General features: G+C 48.3%; 1 protein-coding gene across 6 annotated transcripts in view; it reads right to left on the bottom strand.

The window, feature by feature from the left end:
* smyd3 (SET and MYND domain containing 3) overlaps window positions 1–25,257 on the bottom strand; it is a 664,143-nt gene that overhangs the window by 106,240 nt on the left and 532,646 nt on the right. For all 6 annotated transcript variants that reach the window (XM_080200782.1, XM_080200784.1, XM_080200783.1 and 3 more), the window contains one exon: window positions 11,609–11,676. In XM_080200782.1, coding sequence (XP_080056908.1) covers window positions 11,609–11,676 — 68 coding nt within the window. The remainder of the gene's footprint in view (window positions 1–11,608; window positions 11,677–25,257) is intronic.

Genomic DNA, 25,257 nt, shown 5'->3' with positions numbered 1-25,257 from the left:
TCTGAGGCAGCAGTGCTACCCACTGTGCTACCTGCCACCCAATTGGTAGCTTCTCATCCCAGTGTTCCACTCCCAAGCACCCACGACAGCAGCCAGCGCGTTCCAAAGCAAACGGGTGAGTCGCTGGGAGGGTGCGTTTTGGGTTTTGATAAAAAGCCTTCAATGTCGTAGCGCAGGGAAGGCTGGCAAAGATGGGCATCAGCAGATGGTTTGAGAAGGAATGATCAAAGCAGTTTTGAGAAATCAACCCACCAGAGAGCTCAGCCAGAAGTGGAAAGTGGAATCTTCAGAAGTACGTCTAAACAATCTGTCTGGAGTTTTTTTATTCTTGGTGAATTCCAAGACTCATTAAAATGGAGAACACAGAGGGAGTGTGGCAAAGGTTCACCAGACTTCATTTGTGGGATGGCAGGACTACCATACGGGGAAAGATCGGGTCGACTGGACCTACATTCACTGGAAGTAAGGAGAATGAGAAGGGAACTCATTGCAACATCTAAAATTCTCTGGCTGGGGGCAGGGGTATGGGTATCTCTGGCTGGGGGCAAGGGAATGGATATCTGGAACAAGATACAATATACAGCACAGTGGCACAGTGGTTAGCATTGCTGCCTCACAGCACCAGGGACTCAGCTTCGATTCCAGTCTCGGCTCTCTGTCTGTGTGGAGTTCGCATGTTCTCCCCGTGTCTGGGTGGGTTTCCACTGGGTGTTCCGATTTCCTCCCACAGTCTAAAGATGTGTGTGTTAGGTGGATCAACCATGCTAAATTGCCCCCTGGTGTCAGGGGGATTCACACAGTAAGAAGTTTCACAACACCAGTTTAAAGTCCAAAAGGTTTATTTGGTAGCAAACGCCACTAGCTTTTGGAGCACTGCTCCTTCGTCAGGTGAGTGGGAGTTCTGTTCACAAACAGGGCACATAAAGACACAAACTCAATTTACAGAATAATGATTAGAATGTGAGTCATTATAGCTAATCAAGTCTTAAAGGTACAGACAACGTGAGTGGAGAGAGCGTTAAGCACAGGTTAAGGAGATGTGTATTGTCTCCACGTCAGGGAGATTAGCAGGGGAAATAAGTGGGGTTACGGGAATGGGACCTGCTTGGGATTGTTGTCAGTGCAGACTTAATGGGCCAAATAGCCTCATTCTGCACTGTCAGGATTCTATGAATATAATCAGACCACATTTCGAGTATTGTGAGTAATATTGGGCCCCGTATCTAAAGAAGGATGTGCTGGCTGAGGGTCCAAAGGAAGTTCACGAGAATGATCCCAGGAATGAAAAGCTTGACATATGAGGAGAGTTTGATGACTTTGGGTTTGTACTCGATCGAACTTAGAAGGATGAGGGGGGGAATCTTATTGAAACTTACAGAATACTGAAAGGCCTGAATAGAGTGGACATGGGGAAGATGTTACTATTAGTAGGAGAGACCAGGATCTGAGGGCACAGCCTCAGAGTAAAGGGACAACCTTTTAGAACTGAGATGAGGAGGAATATCTTCAGCCGGAGGGTGGTGAATCTGCGGAATTCATTGCCATAGAGGGCTGAGGAGGCCAGGTCATTGAGTGTATGTAAGGCAGAGATAGATAGGTTCTTGATTGGTGAAGGGGTCAAAGGTTTCGGGGAAAAGATGGGAGAATGGGGCTGAGAAACTTATCATGGTGGAGCAGACTCAATGGGCTGAATGGCCTAATTCTGCTCTTATATCTTATGAACTTATAAGAGGTCACAGTCTCAGGATACAGGTTAGACCATTTAGGACTGAGATGAGGAGAAATGTCTTTTCTCAGAGGGTGGTGAACCTGTGGAATTCTCTACCAAAGGAAGTTCTGGAGGTTGAATCAATGAATGGGTTAAAGCAGGAAATAGATTTCTAGACTCTGGAGAGGTTTGGGGAGAGAGCAGGACTACGGTGTTGAGATAGAAGACCAGCCATGTTGAATGGCAAAGCAAGCACGAAGGGCTGAATGGCCTACCCCTGCTCCTATTTTCTATGTTTCTATTTCCGAATCCCAGTCGCTCTCACACCTAGCTGACACTTTGGTGAATGTAAAGGATCCCATGGTGCTAATTCTAAGAGCAATATTTATTTATATGAACATTTATCCCTCAACCAACACTGCAAGCTTATTTCGTCACTGTCATGTGACTTTGTGGGATCTTGCTGTGCTCAAGTGGGCCAAGGATTCCCTACAATGCAACAGTGAGTACACTTCAAAAGTATTTCACCCCCTTTGGGATGGTTTTGGAAGGTAGAGTCATAGAATCCTACAGTGCAGAAAGAGGCCCTTCAGCCCATCGAGTCTGCACCGAACACAATCTCACCCACGCCCTACCCCCATATTCCTATATATTATACACACTAATCCCTCTAACCTACGCATCCCTGGACACTAAGGGGCAATTTCTTAGCATGGCCAATCAACCTAACCCGCACATCTTTGGACTGTGGGAAGAAACCGGAGTATCCGGAGGAAACCCACACAGACACGAGGAGAATGTGCAAACTCCACACAGACAGTGACCTGAGGCGGGAATTGAACCCAGGACCCTGGAGCTGTGAAGCAGCAGTGATAACCACTGTGCTACTGTGCCGCCCCTACATAAATGCACAAATGTTGGCTGCAGTTCACATGCCCCTGCCGGGTAAGCTTTCAGTTGGGGAGAGAGGGCGGGGGAATATTTAATAGGGTGGATGCTTACCCCAGTGACTTGTCACCCAGTCCCCAAACTCACCCCCATAATGTTGAACTGATGTTCAACACTTGTTCAACAGCGCTTCTAACCCTTGGGCGTGCCTGCCAATCAAAATATTATTGAGTTGATTTGATTTATTAGCATACAGTGAAAAGTACTGTTTCTTGCGCGCTATACAGGCATGCCATTCATAGAGAAGGAAAGGAGAGAGTGCAGAGTGTAGTGTTACAGTCATAACTAGAAAGATCAACTTAATATAAGGTAGGTTTGCAATAATGTCCTTTCACGCACCATGTCTTTCTGCGCGATTTAACCCGGGCACGTGACCGCTCGAGCAATGTAAGATTCTACCCTGTGTCTTTAATTGCCTCCTCCTCAAACCTTGAGTTCCCTCCCTCCACCTCGTGGCCTCTCCACCCCTATTTACGTCCTTTAGACGTTCCTTCAACCCTACTCCTCCTGAGCTCAAAAGAGAAAACGCTGGAAAATCTCAGCAGGTCTGACAGCATCTGTAAGGAGAGAAAAGAGCTGACATTTTGAGTCCCACAGTCACAGAGTGATAGAGGTTTACAGCATGGAAACAGGCCCTTCGGCCCAACTTGTCCATGCCGCCCTTTTCTTTAAACCCCTAAGCTAGTCCCAATTGCCTGCATTTGGCCCACATCCCTCTATACTCATCTTATCCATGCAAATAAGGTAACTGGGGCTGGATGACCCTTTGTCAAAGCTCAAAGGCGTAGAAAGTGGGGGATATTTATCCTGTAGGGTGAAGGAATAAAAAATGAAAGCCACTTCCCCTCCTCAGCCCCCCTGGGTGGCTGGGTGCTATACTAAGTTTGGTGATGCTCAAGCAGAGGGGCCCCGGGGGGGAAGGGGATGCTCTGCATTCGGTCAAAGGCGCCATATAAATGCAAGTTGTTGCTGCACACGGGCAGGATGCCAACAGCCACCGCTTACGCGCGACCCTGAGCGTCTGCACTGACTGAGGAAAGGCTGGTTGCCCTTTCAGTGCTTGGCAGCACGTATCAGCGGGCAGGGGGAAGCTGCACTCGCTTAGACACAAGCTGTTCCTCTTTAGGCAGGTCGTGACTGAGCTTTGCTTCATCTCAGTAACTTCCTCACTCTCCAGCTCCACATTCATATGCAAATCACATCCAAATATAGGGCACATCCCTTGCGAGTGCAGGTTACAAACGGCATTTTATATTCTGTCAATTAGAATTGAAAGCAGCCATTAATTATCTAAAGCCCAAACAGTAAAATCCATGTAATCCATTTAACTGAGGCTTAGCGCTGCTGAATTCATTAGGAGCGCTGTGTAAATACAAATTCCCTCTCCTTCTTTACATAATAGATGCGATAACAAAGGATTTCAGCGTGCAGCTATGTGCCTGAAGGAGCAGGCAGCGAGAGAATTCACAGCTTCAGTCACAACAACAACCCCAGCGATAAGGATTTGCCTGACGATTTGGACTGTATTTGTTTGCACCCAGCGTTTCCTGGTCACTGACTGGTGCAGCAAACCGCACGCTGGACCACGTTGATAAGCTTAACGTGTAAAGCTGTGCGCCTACGGATCGGGGCTGCACAGCGCCAGGGACTCAGGTTCGATTCCCGGCTTGGGTCACTGTCTGTGCGGAGTCGGCATGTTCTGCCCATGTCTGTGTGGGTTTCCTCTGGGTGCTCTGGTTTCCTCCCACAGTCTGAAAGACGTGCTGGTTAGGTGCATTGGCCGTGCTAAATTCTCCCTCAGTGCACCCGAGTGTGGCAACTAGGGGAATTTCACAGTAACTTCATTGCAGTGTTAATGTAAGCCTTACTTGTGATTAATAAATAAACTTTGCTTTTTTACTTTCCTTTTGCACTGCACACCACATGTATTCATAACCCAACAGCAAAGACCGTTAATCCTTTAGTACCCTCTTGAAACTGTCAATCAAACTGTGAACACAGCCCCCCCCCACCCCCCACACTGAGATATCGATCAACTATGGAAAGCAGTCACGCAATAATAATCTTAGAATTATTTGAAACTGCAAGCATGGATTTTTTTTCAACCACAGGCACAGGCAGGCTTTTTTAATTTAAAGAGCTGGGGATTGAAAGAAGTTAACCGCCTGACAGTTTCAAAGCCTCCCCCTCTATCCCCATAACCCCATGCCTTTAGCATGGCGGAACTTCCTAACCTACACATCCTGGGATACTAAGGAGCAATTTAGCATGGCCAATCCACCTAATGTGCACATCTTTCAGCTGCGGGAGGAAACCCACACAGGCACGGGGAGAATGTGCCAACTCCACACAGACAGTGACCCGAGCCAGGAATTGAACCCGGGTCCCAGTGCTAACCATTGTGTCGTGATAAAACCTTCACCCAATGATATGACGTTGTTCAGTTGTCTACATTCATCTTCTTTACAGCAGTGCTTCCTCCCATTGCCAACTTTGCAAAAGCTTCCAGGAAACTGCAGGTCAGTCTGAGCACTGAACTGCACTGCAGGATGCCAGCATGGTGAGGGCTGAACATGGCTCTCAGCTGGGGGGAGACAGAGAGAGAGAGGGAGAGAAATACAACCAGGTAAATACCTGTGAGAGAGAGAGGGAGGGAGAGAGATGGAGGGAGAGAGAGAGAGGGAGGGAGAGAGAGAGAGAGAGAGAGGGAGGCAGAGAGGGAGAAAGAGAGAGGGAGAGAGAGAGGAAGAGAGAGAGAGAGAAAGGAAGAAAGAGAAGGGGGAGAGAGAGAGAGAGAAAGGAAGAAAGAGAGAGGGAGAAAGAGAGAAGGAGAGAGGGGAGAGAGAGAGAGGGAAAGAGAGAGAGAGAAAGGGATAGAGGGGGGGGGGGGGGGGGGGGGGGGGGAGAGAGGGAGAGAGGGGCAGCTCCAGTCCAGTGGCCTGCCATTTCACCTCGGCTACACTTGGCTCATGTTGCTTCTTACACAGACATTCCCTCGCTATACTGGATTCCTGCCCAATCTGCTTTTTAATAAGGGCTTTGCTTTATCCAGATTGCTCCATTGGGGAGATAAACACATCTCTCCTTTCCAAAAAGAGACATGTTAGACAAATTGTTGAGCACAAACGTTACCAAGTTTTATATTCAGACTTATAAAGATTGCAAAGAAAAGCCAGGTAGAGTGCCTTAATGACTATCGTTCAATGGCTCTGATATCCATCATTGTGAAGTGTTTTGAAAGGTTAGTCATGGCATGAATCAATTCCAGCCTCCCGGATGTGTGGCCAAATTCCCCACCAATTCGATTTTCAAGTTTGCTGACGACACCACTATAGTGGGTCGGATCTCAAACAATGATGAGACAGAGTACAGGAATGAGAGAATCTGGCGAACTGGTGCAGTGACAATAATCTCTTCCTCAATAATAATAAAACAAAGGAGATTGTCATTGACTTCAGGAAGCGTAGAAGAGAACATGCCCCTGTTTACATCAAAGGGGACGAAGTAGAAAGGGTCGAGAGCTTCAAGTTTTTAGGTGTCCAGATACTAACAACCTGTCCTGGTCCCCCCCATGCCGACACTATAGTTAAGAAAGTCCACCAACGCCTCGATTTCTCAGAAGACTAAGGAAATTTGGCACGTCAGCCAAGACTCTCACCAACTTTTACCACAGAAAGCATTCTTTCTGGTTGTATCACAGCTTAGTGTGGCTCCTGCTCTGCCCAAGAACGCAAGAAAGTACAAAAGGTCGTGAATGTAGCCCAATCCATCATGCAAACCAGCCTCCCATCCATTGACTCTGTCTACACTTCCCGCTGCCTCGGCAAAACAGCCAACATAATTAAGGACCCCACGCACCCCAGACATTCTCTCTTCCACCTTCTTCCATCGGGAAAAAGATACACAAGTCTGAGGTAATGTACCAACTGACTCAAGAACAGCATCTTCCCTGCTGCTGTCAGACTTTTGAATGGAGCTACCTCGCATTAAGTTGATCTTTCTTTATATCCTAGCTATGACTGTAACTTTACATTTTGCACTCTCTCCTTTCCTTCTCTATGAATGGTATGTTTTGTCTGTACAGCGCACAAGAAACAATACTTTTCACTGTATACTAATATATGTGACAATAATAAATCAAATCAAATCAAAAGATTTAACTCTATCCCCTTTGGTATTCCCTTCCATTTCTCAAAATGCATTCGGTGATTCAATTTGCTAGAGTATATTTACTTGTATACGGATATTAAGTAACAGATTAGAGGACTCCTATACATCAGAGATTCCCAAACTGTGGTTTGCAGAATGCTACACTGCAGCAGAGGCCCTTCAGCCCATCGAGTCTGTGCCAACGGTGCACTTGAGTCTGCACCAGATGAGATTTTGGGGCTGCGAGCTCCGAGGTAGCAACGAGGGTCCCGTTCACCCCCGTCAGAATTCTGCAGCCTTCCAAAACACCCCACTAACTGCTTTTGAATTGACCTTCAGCTTCCTGCTGTTGGGAGGTTGCCACTGCTGCTCTGAGGAAGCAGCATTCTGATCAATGTGTACCGAGGCAGCAATACTTCACTCAGCCACCCCACACTTAGCCGTTTTTCACCCGCCCCACAGCTGCCTCCCGAGATCCTGGCGCTATTCCTTGTGTGTGATTGGGTGGCACAGAGGGCATTGGACCGCTGAGTATATTCAAGGCTGCTTTAGACAGGTTTTTGATTGACAAGGCAGTTCAGAGTTATGAGGGGAGGGGAGGGAGCTAAATGGTCTACTCCCAATTCCGGTGCTCTTGTGTTTAAATGTATGTCCTTCTGTCACTCACTCAGCCACTGAGCGAGATGTTCAATTTGGGTCATAGAAACAGAGAGGATAGGAGCAGGAGGAGGCCATTCGGCCCTTTGCGCCTGCTCCGCCATTCATCACCATCATGGCTGATCGTCCAACCCAACAGCCTAACCCCCATAACCTTTGATCCCATTCGCCCCGAGTGCTATATCCATTCGCCTCTTGAATACATTCAATGGTTTCGCATCCACTACTTCCTGTGGTAATGAATTCCACAGCCTCACCACTCTCTGGGGTGAAGAAATGTCTCCCCACCTCCGTCCTAAATGGTCAACCCCGAATCCTCAAACTGCGACCCCAAGTTCCAGACACCCCGACCATCAGGAACACTTTTCCTGCATTGACCCTGTCTAGTCCTGCTCTTTAGTAAAGTTGAGAGTGTTGCATAAATGGCGTATGTTCTCAGATGGTTTAACAGATGTGAGATGATGCATTTTGGTAGATCCAATTCAGGTGGGAGCTTTAAAATAAATGGCAGAACCATCAGGAGCACAGACACACAGAGAGATCTGGGTGTGCGGGTCCACAGATCCTTAAAAATGGCAGCACAGGTGGAAAAGGTGGTGAAGAAAGCATATGCCATGCTTGCCTTCATCGGCTGGGGACATGGAGTATAAAAACTGGAAAATTACGTTACAGTTATATCAAATGTTGGTTAGGCCACATTTGGAATGCAGTGTCTAATTCTGGTCGCCACACCTCCAGAAGAATGTGGAGGCTTTGGAGAGGGTGCAGAAAAGGTTTACCGGGTTGTTGCCTGATATGGCGGGTATTAACTATGAGGAGGGATCGAATAAATTGGGATTGTTCTCCCTGGAAAGATGGAGGCTGAGGGGCGACCCTGATAGAAGTTATGAGAGGTATGGATAGGGTGAACAGTTGGAAGCTTTTTCCCAGGGCAGAAATGACAATTACAAGGGGGCACGAGTTCAAGATAAGGGAGGGAAAGGTTCGGTGGAGATGTGTGGGGGAAGTTTTTTACATAGAGGGTGATGGGGGGGGGGCTGGAATGCACTGCCAAGTGAGGTGTTTGAGACAGATACATTAGCGACATTTAAGACTTATCTGGATAGACACATCGACAGGCAGGGAATACAGGGGTACAGGCGGTTGGTCTAGATAGGACAACATGATCAGCACAGACTTGGAAGGCCGAAGGGCCTGTTTCTTTGCTGTACTGTTCTTTGTTCTTTGAGTGTTGTACTTGGGCAAGATGTGACATACACAACAGCGACAGTTTATACATGACCTTATGCATCATTGAAGTAGGGGAGCACTGGTATTCCTGCACAAATGGGTGGTAAAAAGTCCTATTCCTTCAGCCAGACAGTGACATTACAGGAGTGAGCTCAGGGGAGAGCGACCAGGTTCGCCCTGAGCCTGTGAACAGCTCAGCTTTCAGACTGCAACTGGGAAGGTGCAGCTAGCTTCTAAACAGAGAAAAGAAAATTGAAGGGTTTGTGAAAATGCTGAGAGCTGTAAGTAAGGGAGGTGCAAACCAGCTAATTGACTAACTTGATGGAACTGGAGTGCACGGGTTTTAACAGCCCTCAGCAAAAATAAACATGAGAGCAGATTGAAACCGAAACAGAAAATGCTGGAAAGACTCAGCAGGTCTGACAGCGTCTGTGGAGTGAGAATAGAGCTGATGTTTCGAGTCTGAGCACGGTCATCCAGACTCAAAATGTTGGCTCTATTCTCTCTCCACAGCTGCTGTCAGACCTGCTGCACGGTGGCACAGTGGTTAGCACTGCTGCCTCACGGTGCCAGGGACCCGGGTTCAATTCTGGCCTCGGGTGACTGCCTGCACATTCTCCCCGTGTCTGCATGGGTTTCCTCAGGATGCTCCGTTTTCCTCCCACAGTCCAAAGACGGGTGGGTTAGGTTGATTGACCGTGTTAAATTAACCCTTGGCATCAGGGGGGGGATGAGCAGGGTAAATATGAGGGGTTACGGGAATAGGACCCGGATGGGATTGTGGTCAGTGCAGACTCGATGGGCCAAATGGCCTCCTTCTGCACTGTGTATGATTTTTATATGAGAGAAGACTGGTTTGTACCCCACCGAGCAGTGGGTAGAGAGTATAGGTTTCACATAACAGTGAGCCAATCCCTCCTTTGAGGGGGAGGTGGGATGAAGATGCAACAGGTTGGAGATTTCAGAAATTGGGCTGAAGGAGTTTAACAGGGAGGGGAGGGGAAGTTTATAGAGGGTGGTAAGACAGAGATGCACACTGAGGAGTTTTTAATCAGCAACTGTTAACAGCCCTTTGCATTAAAGAAAATAGAGACACGAGACAGAGAACAAAAAGTGGACACAAACAGATGTTGTCTTGATGTGGGTTGTGCTGTCTCCTGAGAGCGAGGCTGGAGGCTTCCTTTGGTTTTATATTTATAGAAATCATTTGGATCAGAGGAATTATACCAAAATCTGCTGATGCACCAAAAATGGCAAAATATGAGGAAAAATATCTGGCGGACATGTTTAGTCCATTTTCTTTTGCTTAAAAACACCTTTTTGCCACAATAGTGATCTGTTGGTTCAATTCATTGGTTCATTTCCGGCCACTGTATGTGCGGAGTTTGCACATTCTCTCCGTGTCTGCGTGGGATTCCTCTGGGTGCTCCGGTTTCCTTCCACACTCCAAAGATGTGCGGGTTAGGTAGATTAGCCATGCTGAATTGTCCCTCAGTGTCAGGGGGTTAGTCAGGGTACAAGTGGAGTTAGGGGAATTAGGGCTTGGTTGGGATTGTGGTTGGTGCCGACCTGATGGGCCGAGTGTCCTCCTTCTGCACTGAAAGGATTCAATGATCTACGATTCTACGAACACAACTTAGACAGACCGTATTTACAACGTTAAACCAACTTCACATCGATTGTCAGCTTACTTAAGCAGTGCAGGTTTAAACCCGACAGGAATTTTGACAAAGTGTCCTAAGATTCAATATCTAACTTGCATTCATGCATAATGCTTAATCTGTGGCATTGGGACTGATTGGATAACTCTTTCTGACATTAGATTGATGGGCCATCTAGTAAATCTACAGAGGCAGAAGGCCCTTCACAAAAACCCCTTTATTTACAATTCCAACAGCAGGACACAGAGTGCTCACAGTCAGGCAGTCTACCCTCAGGAGTGCCAGAGGAACTGACACTCCCTCTTAAATACGAGGAACGAATCTTCTTGATTGGCCCATCAAATGACTCCTTCATCAGGGAACTCTTTTTGTGTCCAACCAAATAAACAAAATCAAATTAACTTAGGGACAAATCAATAGGGGGGGCAGCTCCCTAAAAGGAGGAGAACTGCCTGAAACAAAAGGCAAAGCAGAAAGGAAACTTAAAACGTCATATTAAAATGCGATTAAAGGGGCTAATAATACACCCCTGTCCCTGTGGTGCCCAGCGGGTACGGAAACTCCTTCATCAGGGAGCTCATACTCCAACAGGCAAACCTCAATGGCCTGATTGAAGTCATTTACAGGCCGAAAGGCCTCTTGCTGTGTTGAATAACTGTCCGAAATGGGCAAGTTAATCATAGAACCCTACAGTGCAGAAAGAGGCCCTTCGGCCCATCGGGTCTGCACCGAACACAATCCCACCCAGGCCCTACCCCCATATCCCTACATATTATACCCATTAATCCCTCTAACCTACGCATCCCTAGAGACTAACGGGCAATTTCTTAGCATGGCCAATCAACCTAACCCGCACAGCTTTGGGCTGTGGGAGGAAACTGGAGCACCTGGAGGAAACCCACGCAGACACGAGGAGAATGTGCAAACTCCACACAGACAAAAGTTAACCACAAGTTAACAGGGTGGCCAGATCAGCAGCAGAAGCAGATCATGCCAGCAAATATTTGCATTTATGTAGCACCTTTAAGGGAGCAAACTGCAGAGAAATGTGAAGGAGTCTGCTTTGTGTGTGTGTGTGTGTGTTAGGGGTGAGAGGGGACCCAATCTTTTAATCTGCTGAACCACCAGCAGCCAGGGTCAGAGGAGAAGTTGTTCTATTTTTTTCCTTAGTAGAGAGCAAGCTAAACATTAAGAGGTCAAAGCTGAGTAACAGGGTTTTGTACACCATGAGCTGCCCAGAGTCCAGCCACTGTACCTGGGATAGAGGCCAACACCGAGTTCCTGCATCTCCCCGTCACTGATGGTGAAACAGTTGCACGTCACCTGTGTGAACAAAAAGGAAAGTCCACATGAGGTCAAGCCCCCACAGAGAAAGCCAGACTCCCGCTCGCACAGCACCAGAATCATATGTGGAGTGCTCCCCATTCTTAACTGTGCAGAACTCCCCCTCCACCTCCTCTCATCTCACACATCACTCTCTGCATGAATAATTAATAGCAGCTCCCACTGTGCCCTGGCTTTGGACTAGAATAGCTTTAGCTATTGTTCCCCACTGAGGGACAGGCACGCTGCTGTGCACACTGGGTGACAAGAAAAACCTGTGTGATGGTGAGTAACGTGTTATATAATTTTAGCGCCAGCACAATGGGAGCCAGCAAAGGCTGCCAGGCTGTTAACCAGCATTCGCAAAGAGATGAAGGAGGAGGCTGGAAGTGTGGCCAGTGACTGACCGGGGATAACTGATTGGTGCAGGGACAGGACTGGGTACACACTGATTGGTGGAGGGACAGGACTGGGTACACACTGATTGGTGGAGGGACAGGACTGGGTACACACTGATTGGTGGAGGGACAGGACTGGGTACACACTGATTGGTGGAGGGACAGGACTGGGTACACACTGATTGGTGGAAGGGCAGCACTGGGTACACACTGATTGGTGGAGGGACAGGACTGGGTACACACTGATTGGTGGAAGGGCAGCACTGGGTACACACTGATTGGTGGAGGGACAGCACTGGGTACACACTGATTGGTGGAGAAACTGGACTGGGTACAAGTTGATTGGTGGAGGGATAGAGCAAAGTTGGCTTATGGTTTATTCTATCGAATTCACTAGATCCCCACAGTGCAGAATGAGGCCATTCAGCCCATCAGGTCTGCATGGAAGAGCATCGCACCCAGGCCCTCACTTGACCCATTTTCCCACAGCCCCATGCATTTCCCAACCCAAGTGCACTCTTTTGTTTGTTAAGATCTTTCCTTGCATTTTGCCTCTTTGCTACCCTGTCACCCACGAACAGTCCAGAAGAAGAAACAAACCCCACCAGCAGCAGCACATCAGCCTCGTTTACATTCGTTCAGGTTAGACTCTAACCATAGAGAGAAAATAACCTCAGATAAACGACCCATTCACACAAGATATAAAACACTCCACTTTCACATGTGACTAAACTTGGTAAACAGTCTGACTTATTGCTCACACAGGGTAACTCGGGTGTTCTTCAGTCACTTCCAGTGGATTTTGTTCAACATGTAGGAGCTGATAACGTGGATAGTTTTACCGTCTACAGCAGGCACATCCGAACTCCAGACTGATAGTCATAGGCCGGAATTTTACTGACATGTCGGCCCCGATTCCAGAGGTAGGCGAAGCTCGGAGAACGATATTCTCCGTTGGGTCCAGGCTGGATCGTACAAACCTCAGGCGGACGTGCCAGTAAAATTCCGCCCATAGACAACCGTCATCGTCTCCCACGCCCCTGGCCAATCCGGCTCCAACACCAGACTGTACCAGCTCCAATCTGCTAATGTACCTGACCAGCAGAAACCCGCAAAATATTCCTGGTGATATTAGTACGTTTGTTGCGGCAATGCACTAAAACTCCATCCTGTACCATCGATATCGTACCATTTCCTTTATCCCCCTTGTATCATCCCCATCCCAGTCTCAATCCCATCCTCTTTTTTTCCCATTCAATCCCATCTCATCCTCCATTCAAAATGTCCCTTGTTAATCCACCCCCCCCCCCCCAAACTAAGCTACTGTCCTGGCGATCCGAGTTCGAATCCCACCGTGGCAAATGGTAGAATTTGAATTCAATTAAAAAATCTGGAAATTCAGCTCTGAGTGACTCCACGCACCCCGGACATTCTCTCTTCCACCTTCTTTCGTCGGGAAAAAGATACAAAAGACTGAGGTCGTGTACCGACCGACTCAAGAACAGCTTCTTCCCTGCTGCCATCAGACTTTTGAATGGACCTACCTTGCATTAAGTTGATCTTTCTCTACACCACAGCTATGATTGTAACACTATATTCTGCACTCTCCCATTTCCTTTTCTATGAATAGTATGCATTGTCTGTATAGCGCACAAGAAACAATAGTTTTCACTATATACTAATACACGTGGCAATAATAAATCAAATCAAAATCTAGACTTGAAACGTTGGCCCTATCCTCTCCCCACAGATGCTGTCAGACCTGCTGAGATTTTCCAGCATTGTTTATTTATTTATTTTTATCTAATTTGTTCTGGGGATGTGAGTGACACTGACAGGGTCAGCATTTCTTGCTCATGTTGCCTTTGAGAAGTTGGTGGTGAGCCGCCTTCTTGAACCGCTTTGACTTTTTTGTGGCAGTTTAACTGCGTGGCTTGCTTGGCCATTTCAGAGGAAAGTTAAAAGTCAAACACATTGCTTTGTCTCTGGAGTCACGTGTAGGCCAGACCAGCATCTGCAGTATTTTGGCTCTTACCTGGAATTAAGAATCTACTGATGACCATGAAACCACTGTCGATTGTCGGGAAAACCCATCGGGTTCACTAACGTCCTTTAGAGAAGGAAATCTGCTGTCCTCACTTGGCCTGGCCTACATGTGACTCCAGAGCCACAGCAATGTGGTTGACACTCAACTAGGGATGGGCAATAAATGTTGGCCAGCCAGAGATGCCCATTTCCCACCAATGATTAAAAAAAATTCTGAAAGCTCAGCTTCTGGGCTGAGGGATTTTCTTTTCTTTTAACCTAATTCTTAAAATAAAACCGAACCACCAAATAAAGGGCAGCTCACAGTCAGCTAACTTTTTGGCATCATCAATTAGTATCCATGTTACTATGTTGGTAGTGGAATTATTGCCAGGAGAATTATTTATATTGTAACGCAATTTTTTTAAAAAAAGACCCCTTCTGTTTAAAGAACAGGGGAAGGAAAGCAAAATCCGAGGTGAACAGTGATCCAAATTAAACAAAATCGCTCTTCCGAGCAGTTTTTTTGTCAGCTGATGATGGGGCCACCCACAGACTCGCCATTGCTGTGGTCTCATCCAGTGGTGGGGAGAATGTAAATATAATAACAGTGTGTGAACTGTTTTAGTACACGGAACAAAGTACAGTGTAACTTCACTGGAAGTCATACTTAGTTGTAATCATACATCAGGATACAGAACCAGCTGTCATAATAACAACATTAATCACCAACTTCAATCCAACCCATCTGCATTCTAACACATCTTCCCCACACAAACCCTGCTTTCAGATGGCTAAATATGGCACGTCGCTTCAGAACCATTAACGGCTCTTGCTCGACTGTGTGACAAAGTGGGGCTCGCTTCGATGCAACTGATGTTTCTCGGAGCGGAATTAATAGAGGGGGTGGGAGAATTTGGGCTACCTTTCACTCAGACTTTATTTTAAGGCTCCCCTGCTCGTTCAGGTATTTTGATAAAGCAACGAAACATTGCTGCCATTTTGCCAAGAGCTTTTCTTCAAAGGACACAAAAAATATTCTTCAATTAGGTCAAAAAGGAGCTTGTGTGAAGCCCACAACAAAATGCCTGAAAATTCGGAATAACACACAGGACCTTGAGCAAGTGCACGGGACATTACTGATCAGTCCCCCCACTCAACTCCCCAGCGCGTTCTAACGGCCCCCCCTCCCCAAAACCCCACACCCTCCTACACACTCACACACCACACCACCAACCCCCGCGCACCCCGCCCCCGCCACATCCACCCCTCTACACGCACCCGGATGAAACTCACGCAGACACGGGGAGAATGTGCAAACTCCATACAGTCAGTGACCCAAGCTGGGAATCGAACCCGGGTCCCTGGCGCTGTGAGGCCACTGTGCCACCGTGCCCCCAGTTCATGGGCTTCCTATAGCTGGAAGCAACACAAACTGAAACCTATTGAATTCATTAAGATGAGGTGCAGTAAAGACCCAGTTCACACAGTATTTATGGCAAAGAGACATCTTTAAGACATGAATAGCAGGTTAGCTGCAAAGACTTGCATTCTAATCAGTATTCTGTAAACTGTGTGTGATTTTATACATCCTTCTCTGATTAGAACCTTCCACACAGCTGACAAAGGAACAGCGTTTCCGAAAGCTTGTGGGATTACTATCAAATAAACTGGTTGGACTCTAACCTGGTGTTGTGAGACTTCTTACAGAGACAGGCCATTTATTCAGCCCAGTGTTTATCAGCCTCCTCTGTCCATGCTCATCCAACCCAATCAGCATATCTTAATGTGAACATGAATTTGGAGCAGCAGTAGGCCATTCGGCCCCTCACACATGCTCTGCCATTTGATAAGATTGTGGCCGATCTGTGGCCTCAACTCCACTCTGCCATCTACCTTGACACCCTTTGACTCCCTGTCCATCCAGAATTGGTTGGCCTTAAACCTGGTGTTGTCAGATTTCTTACTGCATCCAGAATCTACCTCACTCCACTTTGAATGAATTCAATGACCCAGCCTTCAACCGCTCCCCGCGGGAGAGAATTCCACAGCCTAATGACCGTCTGAGAGAGAAAATAACTCCTCTTCATCGCTGTCTTAAATGGGACATCACTTAAATTTAAACGCTGTGCCCTAGTTCTAGATTCAAGCACAAGGGGAAGCATTCTCTCAGTCTCCACCCTGTCAAGTCTCCTTAGGATCTTAAATACTTCAGTAAGATTATTTCACATTCTTCCAATGACCACAGGTCCAGCCTGCCCAACCTTTCCTCAGAAGACAATCGCTTCACCCCAGGAGTCAGTCGAGTGAACCTTCTCTGAACTGCTGCGAAGGCAATCATATCCTTTCTTAATAAAGAGACCAAAACTGTACTCCAGATGTGGTCACACTACTGCCCCGTGCAGCTGCAGTAAAACTTACCTACTTTTACATTCCGTTCCCTTTTGCATCAAACAACAAACATTCCATTTGCCTTCCGAATCCCTCATTGTCTTCTGTCCCCTCGTGTACCTGTCAGACTAACTCTAATCGTGTCTTTCCTCTCATCTAATCCTCTTCCCTATACTTCCGTTTCCAACTGTTCTCTGAGTGAAGAAGTCTCTCTTGAATTTCTTATTGGGTTTATTAATAACTATTTAAGAAACAAACTGTTTGGGGTGGCACGGTGGCACAGTGGTTAGCACCACTGCCTCACACTGCCAGGGACTCAGGTTCAATTCCAGCCTCAGGTCACTTTATGGAGACTGCACGTTCTCCCTGTGTCTTCATGGGTTTCCTCCGGGTGCTCTGGTTTCCTCCCACAGCCCAAAAGATGTGCGGGTTAGGTGCATTGGTCATGCTAAATTGCCCCTTAGTGTCAGGGGGGACTTGTGGGGTAAGTACATGGGGTTACGGGGATCGGGCCTGGGTGGGATTGTCATTGGTGCTGGCTCAATGGGCCGAATGGCCTCTTTCTGCACTGTAGGGATTCAATGGTCCTGCAGACAGGATTTTACAGGCTCGCTCAGGCGAGGTCAGAAAATCCCACGAGGCCAACAGGAATTCCCATTCTGGGAACCTCGCCCGCCCCCAGTCCAGGTAGAGTTTAGGCCTAGAGCAAGATTTTCCAGCTACGCTTGCCCCGGAACTGGAAAATCGCGCCTGAGGTTGATGGACCTTTCCATGGGTCTGCCCCTCGCCCGCTCCAATTGCCTTGGCGGGCGGGATGGTAAAATTTGCTCTGATATTTTTTCTTCCTCAACTATTTAGTGAGCCCACTTTGTCCCTCTGCGCTGAGAGCCAGCCGCAACGTTACAGCAACCATCATCCTTATTTTCAAAGTGTGTTTTGTTCATGAAACCTGCGTGCCAATTTGTCAGTGTTTAATGCGCCCCCCCCTCCCCCTTCGCCCACTCTCGCACAGTTACAGTAACAGCTGGCACTGAGTTCGGAGATGTCTCCCTCCAGTTTACCAAGGGGACAGTTAGATGTGAAGCAGCATCTCAGTGCTCAGGCGTAGGGACATCACAGCTGGTGTTGAGAAGTGGAATGGTGTCAGATGGCAGCAATGTTCAAATCCCCATTGGGTCTGCTGCTCCTTCTCACCTACTCCCACTCACAGTTTTCACTTCCATCTGAAGCCGGACACAATATTTGGGAAAACATCCGTTTGTGAAGCTACAGTCAACGGACTTAGAAAATCCGCATCGACTTGGCAGCAGTCACAGTTCAGATGCGGGTACAAGGTGTTACAGAATCTCTGCAGCACAGAAGGACCGTTCAGCCCATTAAGCCTATACCGACTCTCCAACAGAGCGTCTTACCCAGGCCCACACCCCATCCCCATAACCCCAAAGGCTTTAAGAAGTGGCAACATTATCTAAAAGAATATGAAAACTGGCACTGCCTGGCACCATTCAGATTCCAAACACCAGGTGTTGGCAAAACCGTGGACGCTATTGGCAACCTAATTTCTAGCTCATTGCGTTTTGGATCAATGGTTAAAACTCTGCATCCACAGAACAACATTCAAGAGATTGCAATAAGTCTATGGAGGCAGAAGTCCCTTCACCAAAATCCCTTTATTTACAAACTCTATCAGCTATACACAGAGTGCGAGCCGTCGGCAATCTACCTCCAGGGGTGTCAGAGGAACTGACACGCCCAGTTACGCACAAGGCAAAGACTCCCTGATTGGCACATCAATTGGATCATTAATCAGGGAGCTCATACTCCAATAGGCCAACCTCAGTGGCCTACACAGGGCATTCGGTGATTATAGAGGACATTAGGTGATTACTTGAATAGAAACAATGTACGGCAGGTACGGTGAAAAGGCAGGAGAATGACACTAAGTCATGATGCTCGTTCGGTGAGCCAGTGCAGACACGATGGCCTCCTTCTGCATTGTGACAACTCTGTGATCATAGGATTTGTCATGTGCCTAGCCAGCTGATGAATCAGCTGATTATTCCTTTCCCCGTGTTCCCGTCTGAGATTTAAGTGGCAAACTTGCGCCACCCCTGGAACACCGTGCATTACCCTGTAGTTTTTAATATGTGAATAAGATGTGGACAATCTGGGGCACAGCGATGCTAGGCCAGGCTCACTATTTGATCAGGTATCAACCACACCTCAGCATTGTCCAGGACGTCTGCACTGGGTGCTTCGAGACCCCTTTCAGATTCCCTGCTGGGTTTTAGCTAACAGAGGTGGCAGTTCCCAAAAAACAGACAGCAAAAGCTATCTATTTCTTGGATGGAGAGAGAGAGAGAGAGAGTGGAAGAGCACGAGAGACAGCAAGGGTAAGAGAGAGAGCAAGAGTGAGAGAGAGAGAGAGCGAAAGAGAGAACTAGAGAGGGGTGGAGAGAGAGACGGGAGAGCAAGAGAGGGAGAGAAAGAGAGAGCGAGGGAGAAAGAGTGAGAGAGTGAGCAAGAGAGAGAGAGCGAGAGAGAATGAGAGTGAGTGAGAGAGCAAGAGAGAGAACTAGCGAGAGGGGGAGAGAGGGAGGGAAAAAGTGACAGAGCGAGAGAGAGAGTGAATGAGAGAGTGAGAGAGAGAGAGCTAGAAGAGGAGTGACAGCAGGAGAGAGAGAGTGAGAGAGAGAGAATGAGTGAAGCGGGAGAGAGTGAGGGGGGGGAGCGAGAGGGCGAGAGAGTGAGAGGAAGAGAGAGAGTGAGCGAGAGAGAGAGAGGGGGAAAGAGAGTGGGAGACCGAGAGAGGGAGAGAGAGGGAGAGAACTACAGAGAGAAAGAGAGAGAGAGTGAGAGAGGGGGAGAGAAGGAGAGGGAGAGAAATAGTGAGACAGAGAGAGCGAGAAAGAGAGCAAGAGAGAGAGAGCAAGAGAATGCTAACCAAATCAAACACACACATTTTTAACTTGTCTTCCTTCAAAAAAGACGGGTTTGCTCCTCTTAAACAGTTCATTCATGGGTCTCTTTTTCGCCAGGGGTGGGGGGGAGGGGGGGGAGGGTGGGGGGGGGGGGGAGTGGGAAGAGCATATGGCCAGCAGAGAATAATCTCTGTGAAAGATAATGACAGGAAACAGAAAGGAAAATGAAGCTGTGCGCACAGTTACAAACACATTATTAATGAGAACAAGGATTTATTGCCTCTGCGAGGCCACTTGAGGATGTTGTTTTCAGTCCAGCCTCCCTGTGTAACCTGATGCTGGTTATAAAACCCTCCACTGCTCAATGATCAGCAGTAGGTGCAAAACAAAGGAAGAATATGAAACAGCTGTCCCAACGCTGCACCCCCCCTCCCCCCCTCCAACCCCCCTCCACCCCCCCAGTCGAAGGGAACGTTCCCCGGCCACCGTCAATGGCATGGCTGAAACTTTAACAGAGGACAACGCAAACAGGAACTGCCACTCACCCACTTTCAGTGCCTTATTCCTTCACAGAAATGTAAGAACTGAGAACAGGAGTAGGCCATAAGCACATCCCCGCATCCTGCACCACAGAAACATAGAAGATAGGAGCAGAAGGAGGCCATTTGGCCCTTCGAGCCTGCTCCGCCATTCATCACCATCATGGCTGATCATCCAACTCAATAGCCTAATCTTGCTTTCTCCCCATAACCTTTGATTCCATTCGCCCCATGTGCTATATCCAGCTGCCTCTTGAATACAATCAATGTTTTGGCATCAACAACTTCCTGTGGTAATGAATTCCACAGGCTCACCACTCTTTGGGTGAAGAAATGTCTCCTCGTCTCCATCCTAAACAGTCTATCCCGAATCCTCAGACTGTGACCCCTGGTTCTGGACTCCCCCCACCATCGGGAACATCCTCCCTGCACCTACCCAGCCTAGTCCTGTTAGAATTTTATTCGTCTCTATGAGATTCCCCTCCTCATTCGTCTGAATTCCAGTGAAAACAATCTTAACCTCGTCAATCTGTCCTCATACATCAGTCCCAACATTCAGTAAGTTCATGGAGGATCTCGGAGAGACTTATAAATTCTAACAGGGTTAGAGAGAGGGTAGATTCAGAAAGAACATTCCCAATGGTGGGGGGGGGAGTCCAGAACTAGGGATCATAGTTTGAGGATAAGGGGTAAACCATTTAGAACTGAGAATGTATGGAATTCACTACCACAGAAAGTAGTTGAGGCCAAAACGTTGTCTGATTTCAAGAAGAAATTAGATACAACTCTTGGGGCTAAAGGGATCAAGGGATATGGGGGGGAAGGGGGGATCAGAATATTGAATTCGATGATCAGCCATGATCTTACTGAATGGTGGAGCAGGCTTGAAGGGCCAAATGGCCTACTTCCTCTTCTAATTTCTACAGTCTGATTGTGGCCCTAACTTCATTTTGCTGCCGACCCCCATCACTCCCTTCTCAACAAAAAGCCTGTCTAATTCAGCATTGAATATATTCAATGAGCCAGCCTGCACTGCTCTCTGAGGGAGAGAATTCCACACAACACAGACCCTCATGAAGAAAACATTCTCCTTAACTCAGCCTTAAATGGATAGCCCTTATTTTTAAACTGTGCCCACTAGTCCTAGTCTCTCCCATAAATGGAAACACCTTCTCAGCCTCCATTCTGTCGAGTCCCTTCAAGATCTTATTTGCTTAACTGAAACAGGCGCAATGTGTGTTTATGTTCTTTCTGTCCACAAGACCCCTGTGTGTTAATATATATGTAGCTTCCAGTACACACACGTGCCACACTGCAAGCTAACAGGTCTGACACAAAACGTGCCATTAAAATGTTATTATTTGCTACAAAAGCAAAATATGCATGTAATAGTACAAAACTTTAATATTACTGAAAAGAGAGACAAACTGCTGAAGTTTTTCATCTTGCACTCATCACAACAAATACAAGTGTGCCAAATTTCAAACAATCACCACAATTTATACCACAGGGGTGCTGATTGCGGTGTTGGGGGGCTGCGGGGGTGGGGGGGAGGCTGCAGGAGTGGAGGGCTATGGTGGTGGGACAGCTGCAAGGGTGGGGGACTGTGGGGTTGGGGAGGCTGCGAGGGACTCCACTCAGTGACCCAAGCCGGTCCCTGGCACTGAGAGGCAGCAGTGCCAACCACTGTACCACTGTTTCAGTTGAACAATCTACTGCCTCTGCCATCCCCTTGTGCCCACCAAACCACACTGTCTCCCAGTCCAGCAACACGGCGATTGTAAAATGTCCATCCCTCCATCACCTCACCCCTCCCTATCTCTCTAATCCTATTCACAGTGCCATAGTGGTTAGCGCTGCTGCTTCACAGCACCAAGATCCAGGTTCGATTCCCAGCTTGGGTCACTGCCTGTATGGAGTTTGCACGTTCTCCCCATGTCTGCCTGGGTTTCCTCTGGGTGCTCTAGTTTCCTCCCACAGTCTGAAAGATGTGCTGGTTAGGTGCATTGACCCGAACAGGCGCTGGAGTGTGGCGACTGAGGGAATTTCACAGTAGAATAGAATCCCTACAGCACAGAAAGAGGCCATTTGGCCCATCGAGTCTGCACCAACCACAATCCCATCCAGGCCCTACCCCCATTTCCCTACATTTTTACCCACTAATCCCTCCAACCTATGCATCTCAGCTCACTAAGGGGCAATTTAGCACGGTCATCCAACCTAACCCACACATCTTTGGACTGTGGGAGGAAACCGGAGCACCCGGAGGAAACCCATGCAGACACAAGGAGAATGTGCAAACTCCACACAGACAGTGACCCAAGCTGGGAATCGAACCCAGGTCCCTGGAGCTGTGAAATAGCAGTGTTAACCACTGTGCCACTGTAACCTTATTGCAGTGTTAATGTAAGCCTTACTTGTGACTAATAAAACTTTTTCACTAAGCTCCAGGAACTCTGTACCCCACTGATCCAGACCACTTACACAGCACTGAACACATTAATCTGCAAAAGAGAATCTCTCCTTTATAAAACTCATAAACAGTCTGTCAATGATTGAGAAATTAATGGATATAACCTGACAACAGATGATGCTTCAACACAGAGCATAGATTTCAATAAACCTTTCATTTTTATTCTGTTAATTAAGACAACGTGCAATTTAACAATGTATTGTAATTATTTGTATATTGAAATGTTCATAATGATGCAAGCCTATTATTATAATTTATTTTCATTTTAACGATTGCCTGTAACTATATTATAAATTCTGATTACTTGTTTTATTTGAATCTTCATCACAATTTGGCACCTGCTGCCAGAATCATATTTATTTAAACATATTGGGGCCAGAGCCACACAGCAGCAGCGATCACAGTTAGATTGCCACCCATCCCATCGACATTGCAGCCAAACCTTCCCTGGGTGATCTTCCTACTCAGGCTGGGTGAGAAAGGAGCATTACAGCGGGTTCCCGAGTGTTTCATTGTGGGACAGCGGGTTCCCGAGTGTTTCAGTATGGGATAGCGGGTTCCCGAGTGTTTCACTGCGGGACATCAGGTTCCCGAGTGTTTCAGAGTGGGACAGTGGGTTCCCGAGTGTTTCAGAGTGGGACAGCGGGTTCCCGAGTGTTTCACTGTGGGACAGCGGGTTCCCGAGTGTTTCAGAGTGGGACAGCGGGTTCCCGAGTGTTTCAGAGTGGGACAGCGGGTTCCCGAGTGTTTCAGTGTGGGACAGCGGGTTCTTGGGTGTTTCAGTGTGGGACAGCGGGTTCCCGAGTGTTTCAGTATGGGATAGCGGGTTCCCGAGTGTTTCACTGCGGGACATCAGGTTCCCGAGAGTTTCAGAGTGGGACAGTGGGTTCCCGAGTGTTTCAGAGTGGGACAGCGGGTTCCCGAGTGTTTCACTGTGGGACAGCGGGTTCTTGGGTGTTTCAGTGTGGGACAGTGGGTTCCCGAGTGTTTCAGAGTGGGACAGCGGGTTCCCGAGTGTTGCAGAGTGGGACAGTGGGTTCCCGAGTATTTCAGAGTGGGACAGCGGGTTCCTGAGTGTTTCAGAATGGGACAGCGGGTTCCTGAGTGTTTCAGTGCGGGACAGCGGGTTCCCGAGTGTTTCAGAGTGGGACAGCGGGTTCCCGAGTGTTTCAGAGTGGGACAGCGGGTTCTCGGGTGTTTCAGAGTGGGACAGCGGGTTCCCGAGTGTTTCAGAGTGGGACAGCGGGTTCCCGAGTGTTTCAGAGTGGGACAGCGGGTTCCCGAGTGTTTCAGTGTGGGACAGTGGGTTCCCGGGTGTTTCAGAGTGGGACAGTGGGTTCCCGAGTGTTTCACTGCGGGACATCGGGTTCCCGAGTGTTTCAGAGTGGGACAGTGGGTTCCCGAGTGTTTCAGAGTGGGACAGCGGGTTCCCGAGTGTTTCAAAGTGGGACAGCGGGTTCCCAGGTGTTTCAGAGTGGGAAAGCGGGTTCCCGGGTGTTTCAGAGTGGGACAGTGGGTTCCCGGGTGTTTCAGAGTGGGACAGTGGGTTCCTGAGTGTTTCAGAGTGGGACAGCGGGTTCCCGAGTGTTTCAGTGCAGGACAGTGGGTTCTCGGGTGTTTCAGAGTGGGACAGTGGGTTCCTGAGTGTTTCAGAATGGGACAGTGGGTTCCCGAGTGTTTCAGAATGGGACAGTGGGTTCCCGGGTGTTTCAGTGCAGGACAGTGGGTTCCCGAGTGTTTCAGAGTGGGACAGTGGGTTCCTGAGTGTTTCAGAATGGGACAGTGGGTTCCCGAGTGTTTCAGTGCAGGACAGTGGGTTCCCGAGTGTTTCAGAGTGGGACAGCGGGTTCCCAAGTGTTTCAGAGCGGGACAGCGGGTTCTCGGGTGTTTCAGAGTGGGACAGCGGGTTCCCGAGTGTTTCAGAGTGGGACAGCGGGTTCCCGAGTGTTTCAGAGCGGGACAGCGGGTTCTCGGGTGTTTCAGAGTGGGACAGCAGGTTCCCAGGTGTTTCAGAGTGGGACAGCGGGTTCCCGAGTGTTTCAGAGTGGGACAGTGGGTTCCCGAGTGTTTCAGCGTGGGACAGCGGGTTTCAGAGTGGGACATCGGGTTCCCGAGTGTTTCAGAGTGGGACAGCGGGTTCTCGGGTGTTTCAGAGTGGGACAGTGGGTTCCCGAGTGTTTCAGAGCAGGACAGCGGGTTCCCGAGTGTTTCAATGTGGGACGGCGGGATCCCGAGTGTTTCAGAGTGGGACAGCGGGTTCCCGAGTGTTTCAGAGTGGGACAGCAGGTTCTCGGGTGTTTCAGAGTGGGACAGCGGGTTCCTGAGTGTTTCAATGTGGGACAGCGGGTTCTCGGGTGTTTCAGAGTGGGACAGCGGGTTCCCGAGTGTTTCAATGTGGGACGGCGGGTTCCCGAGTGTTTCAATGTGGGACAGCGGGATCCCGAGTGTTTCAATGTGGGACAGTATGTTCCCAAGTGTTTCAGCTTCAGGGGGCGGTTGCTGGGAGAGTCGGGAGCTGGGGATTTAACCCAGGAGTCGGGATGGGTGGTTGTCGGGGGTTCAAAGGAGTTCTGGGAAGCACTCAGTACTCGGGTTACCTGGGAACTGGAAGTGCTTTTAATTCTTCTAACTTTTCCTGGGTAACTATTCTGGTTGTACAATCAGAACCAATCAAAGAGTCTCCAGTGCAAGATAACTGCCCAGCTGGGAGTTTAAACTTCCCGACCTTCTGCATATCATCTGGGGCTGGGCAGTGGGGGGACACCAGCATATCTTCTGGGATTATTCCTGGGTATGACTCTCGAAAGGTCAGAAATCAGGAGCCAATCGTAAAT

This window comes from Carcharhinus amblyrhynchos, chromosome 12, assembly GCF_965287045.1.
Source record: "Carcharhinus amblyrhynchos chromosome 12, sCarAmb.v2.hapA, whole genome shotgun sequence".
Taxonomy (NCBI): Eukaryota; Metazoa; Chordata; class Chondrichthyes; order Carcharhiniformes; family Carcharhinidae; genus Carcharhinus; species Carcharhinus amblyrhynchos.
This window is presented reverse-complemented; position numbering and strand designations above follow the sequence as displayed.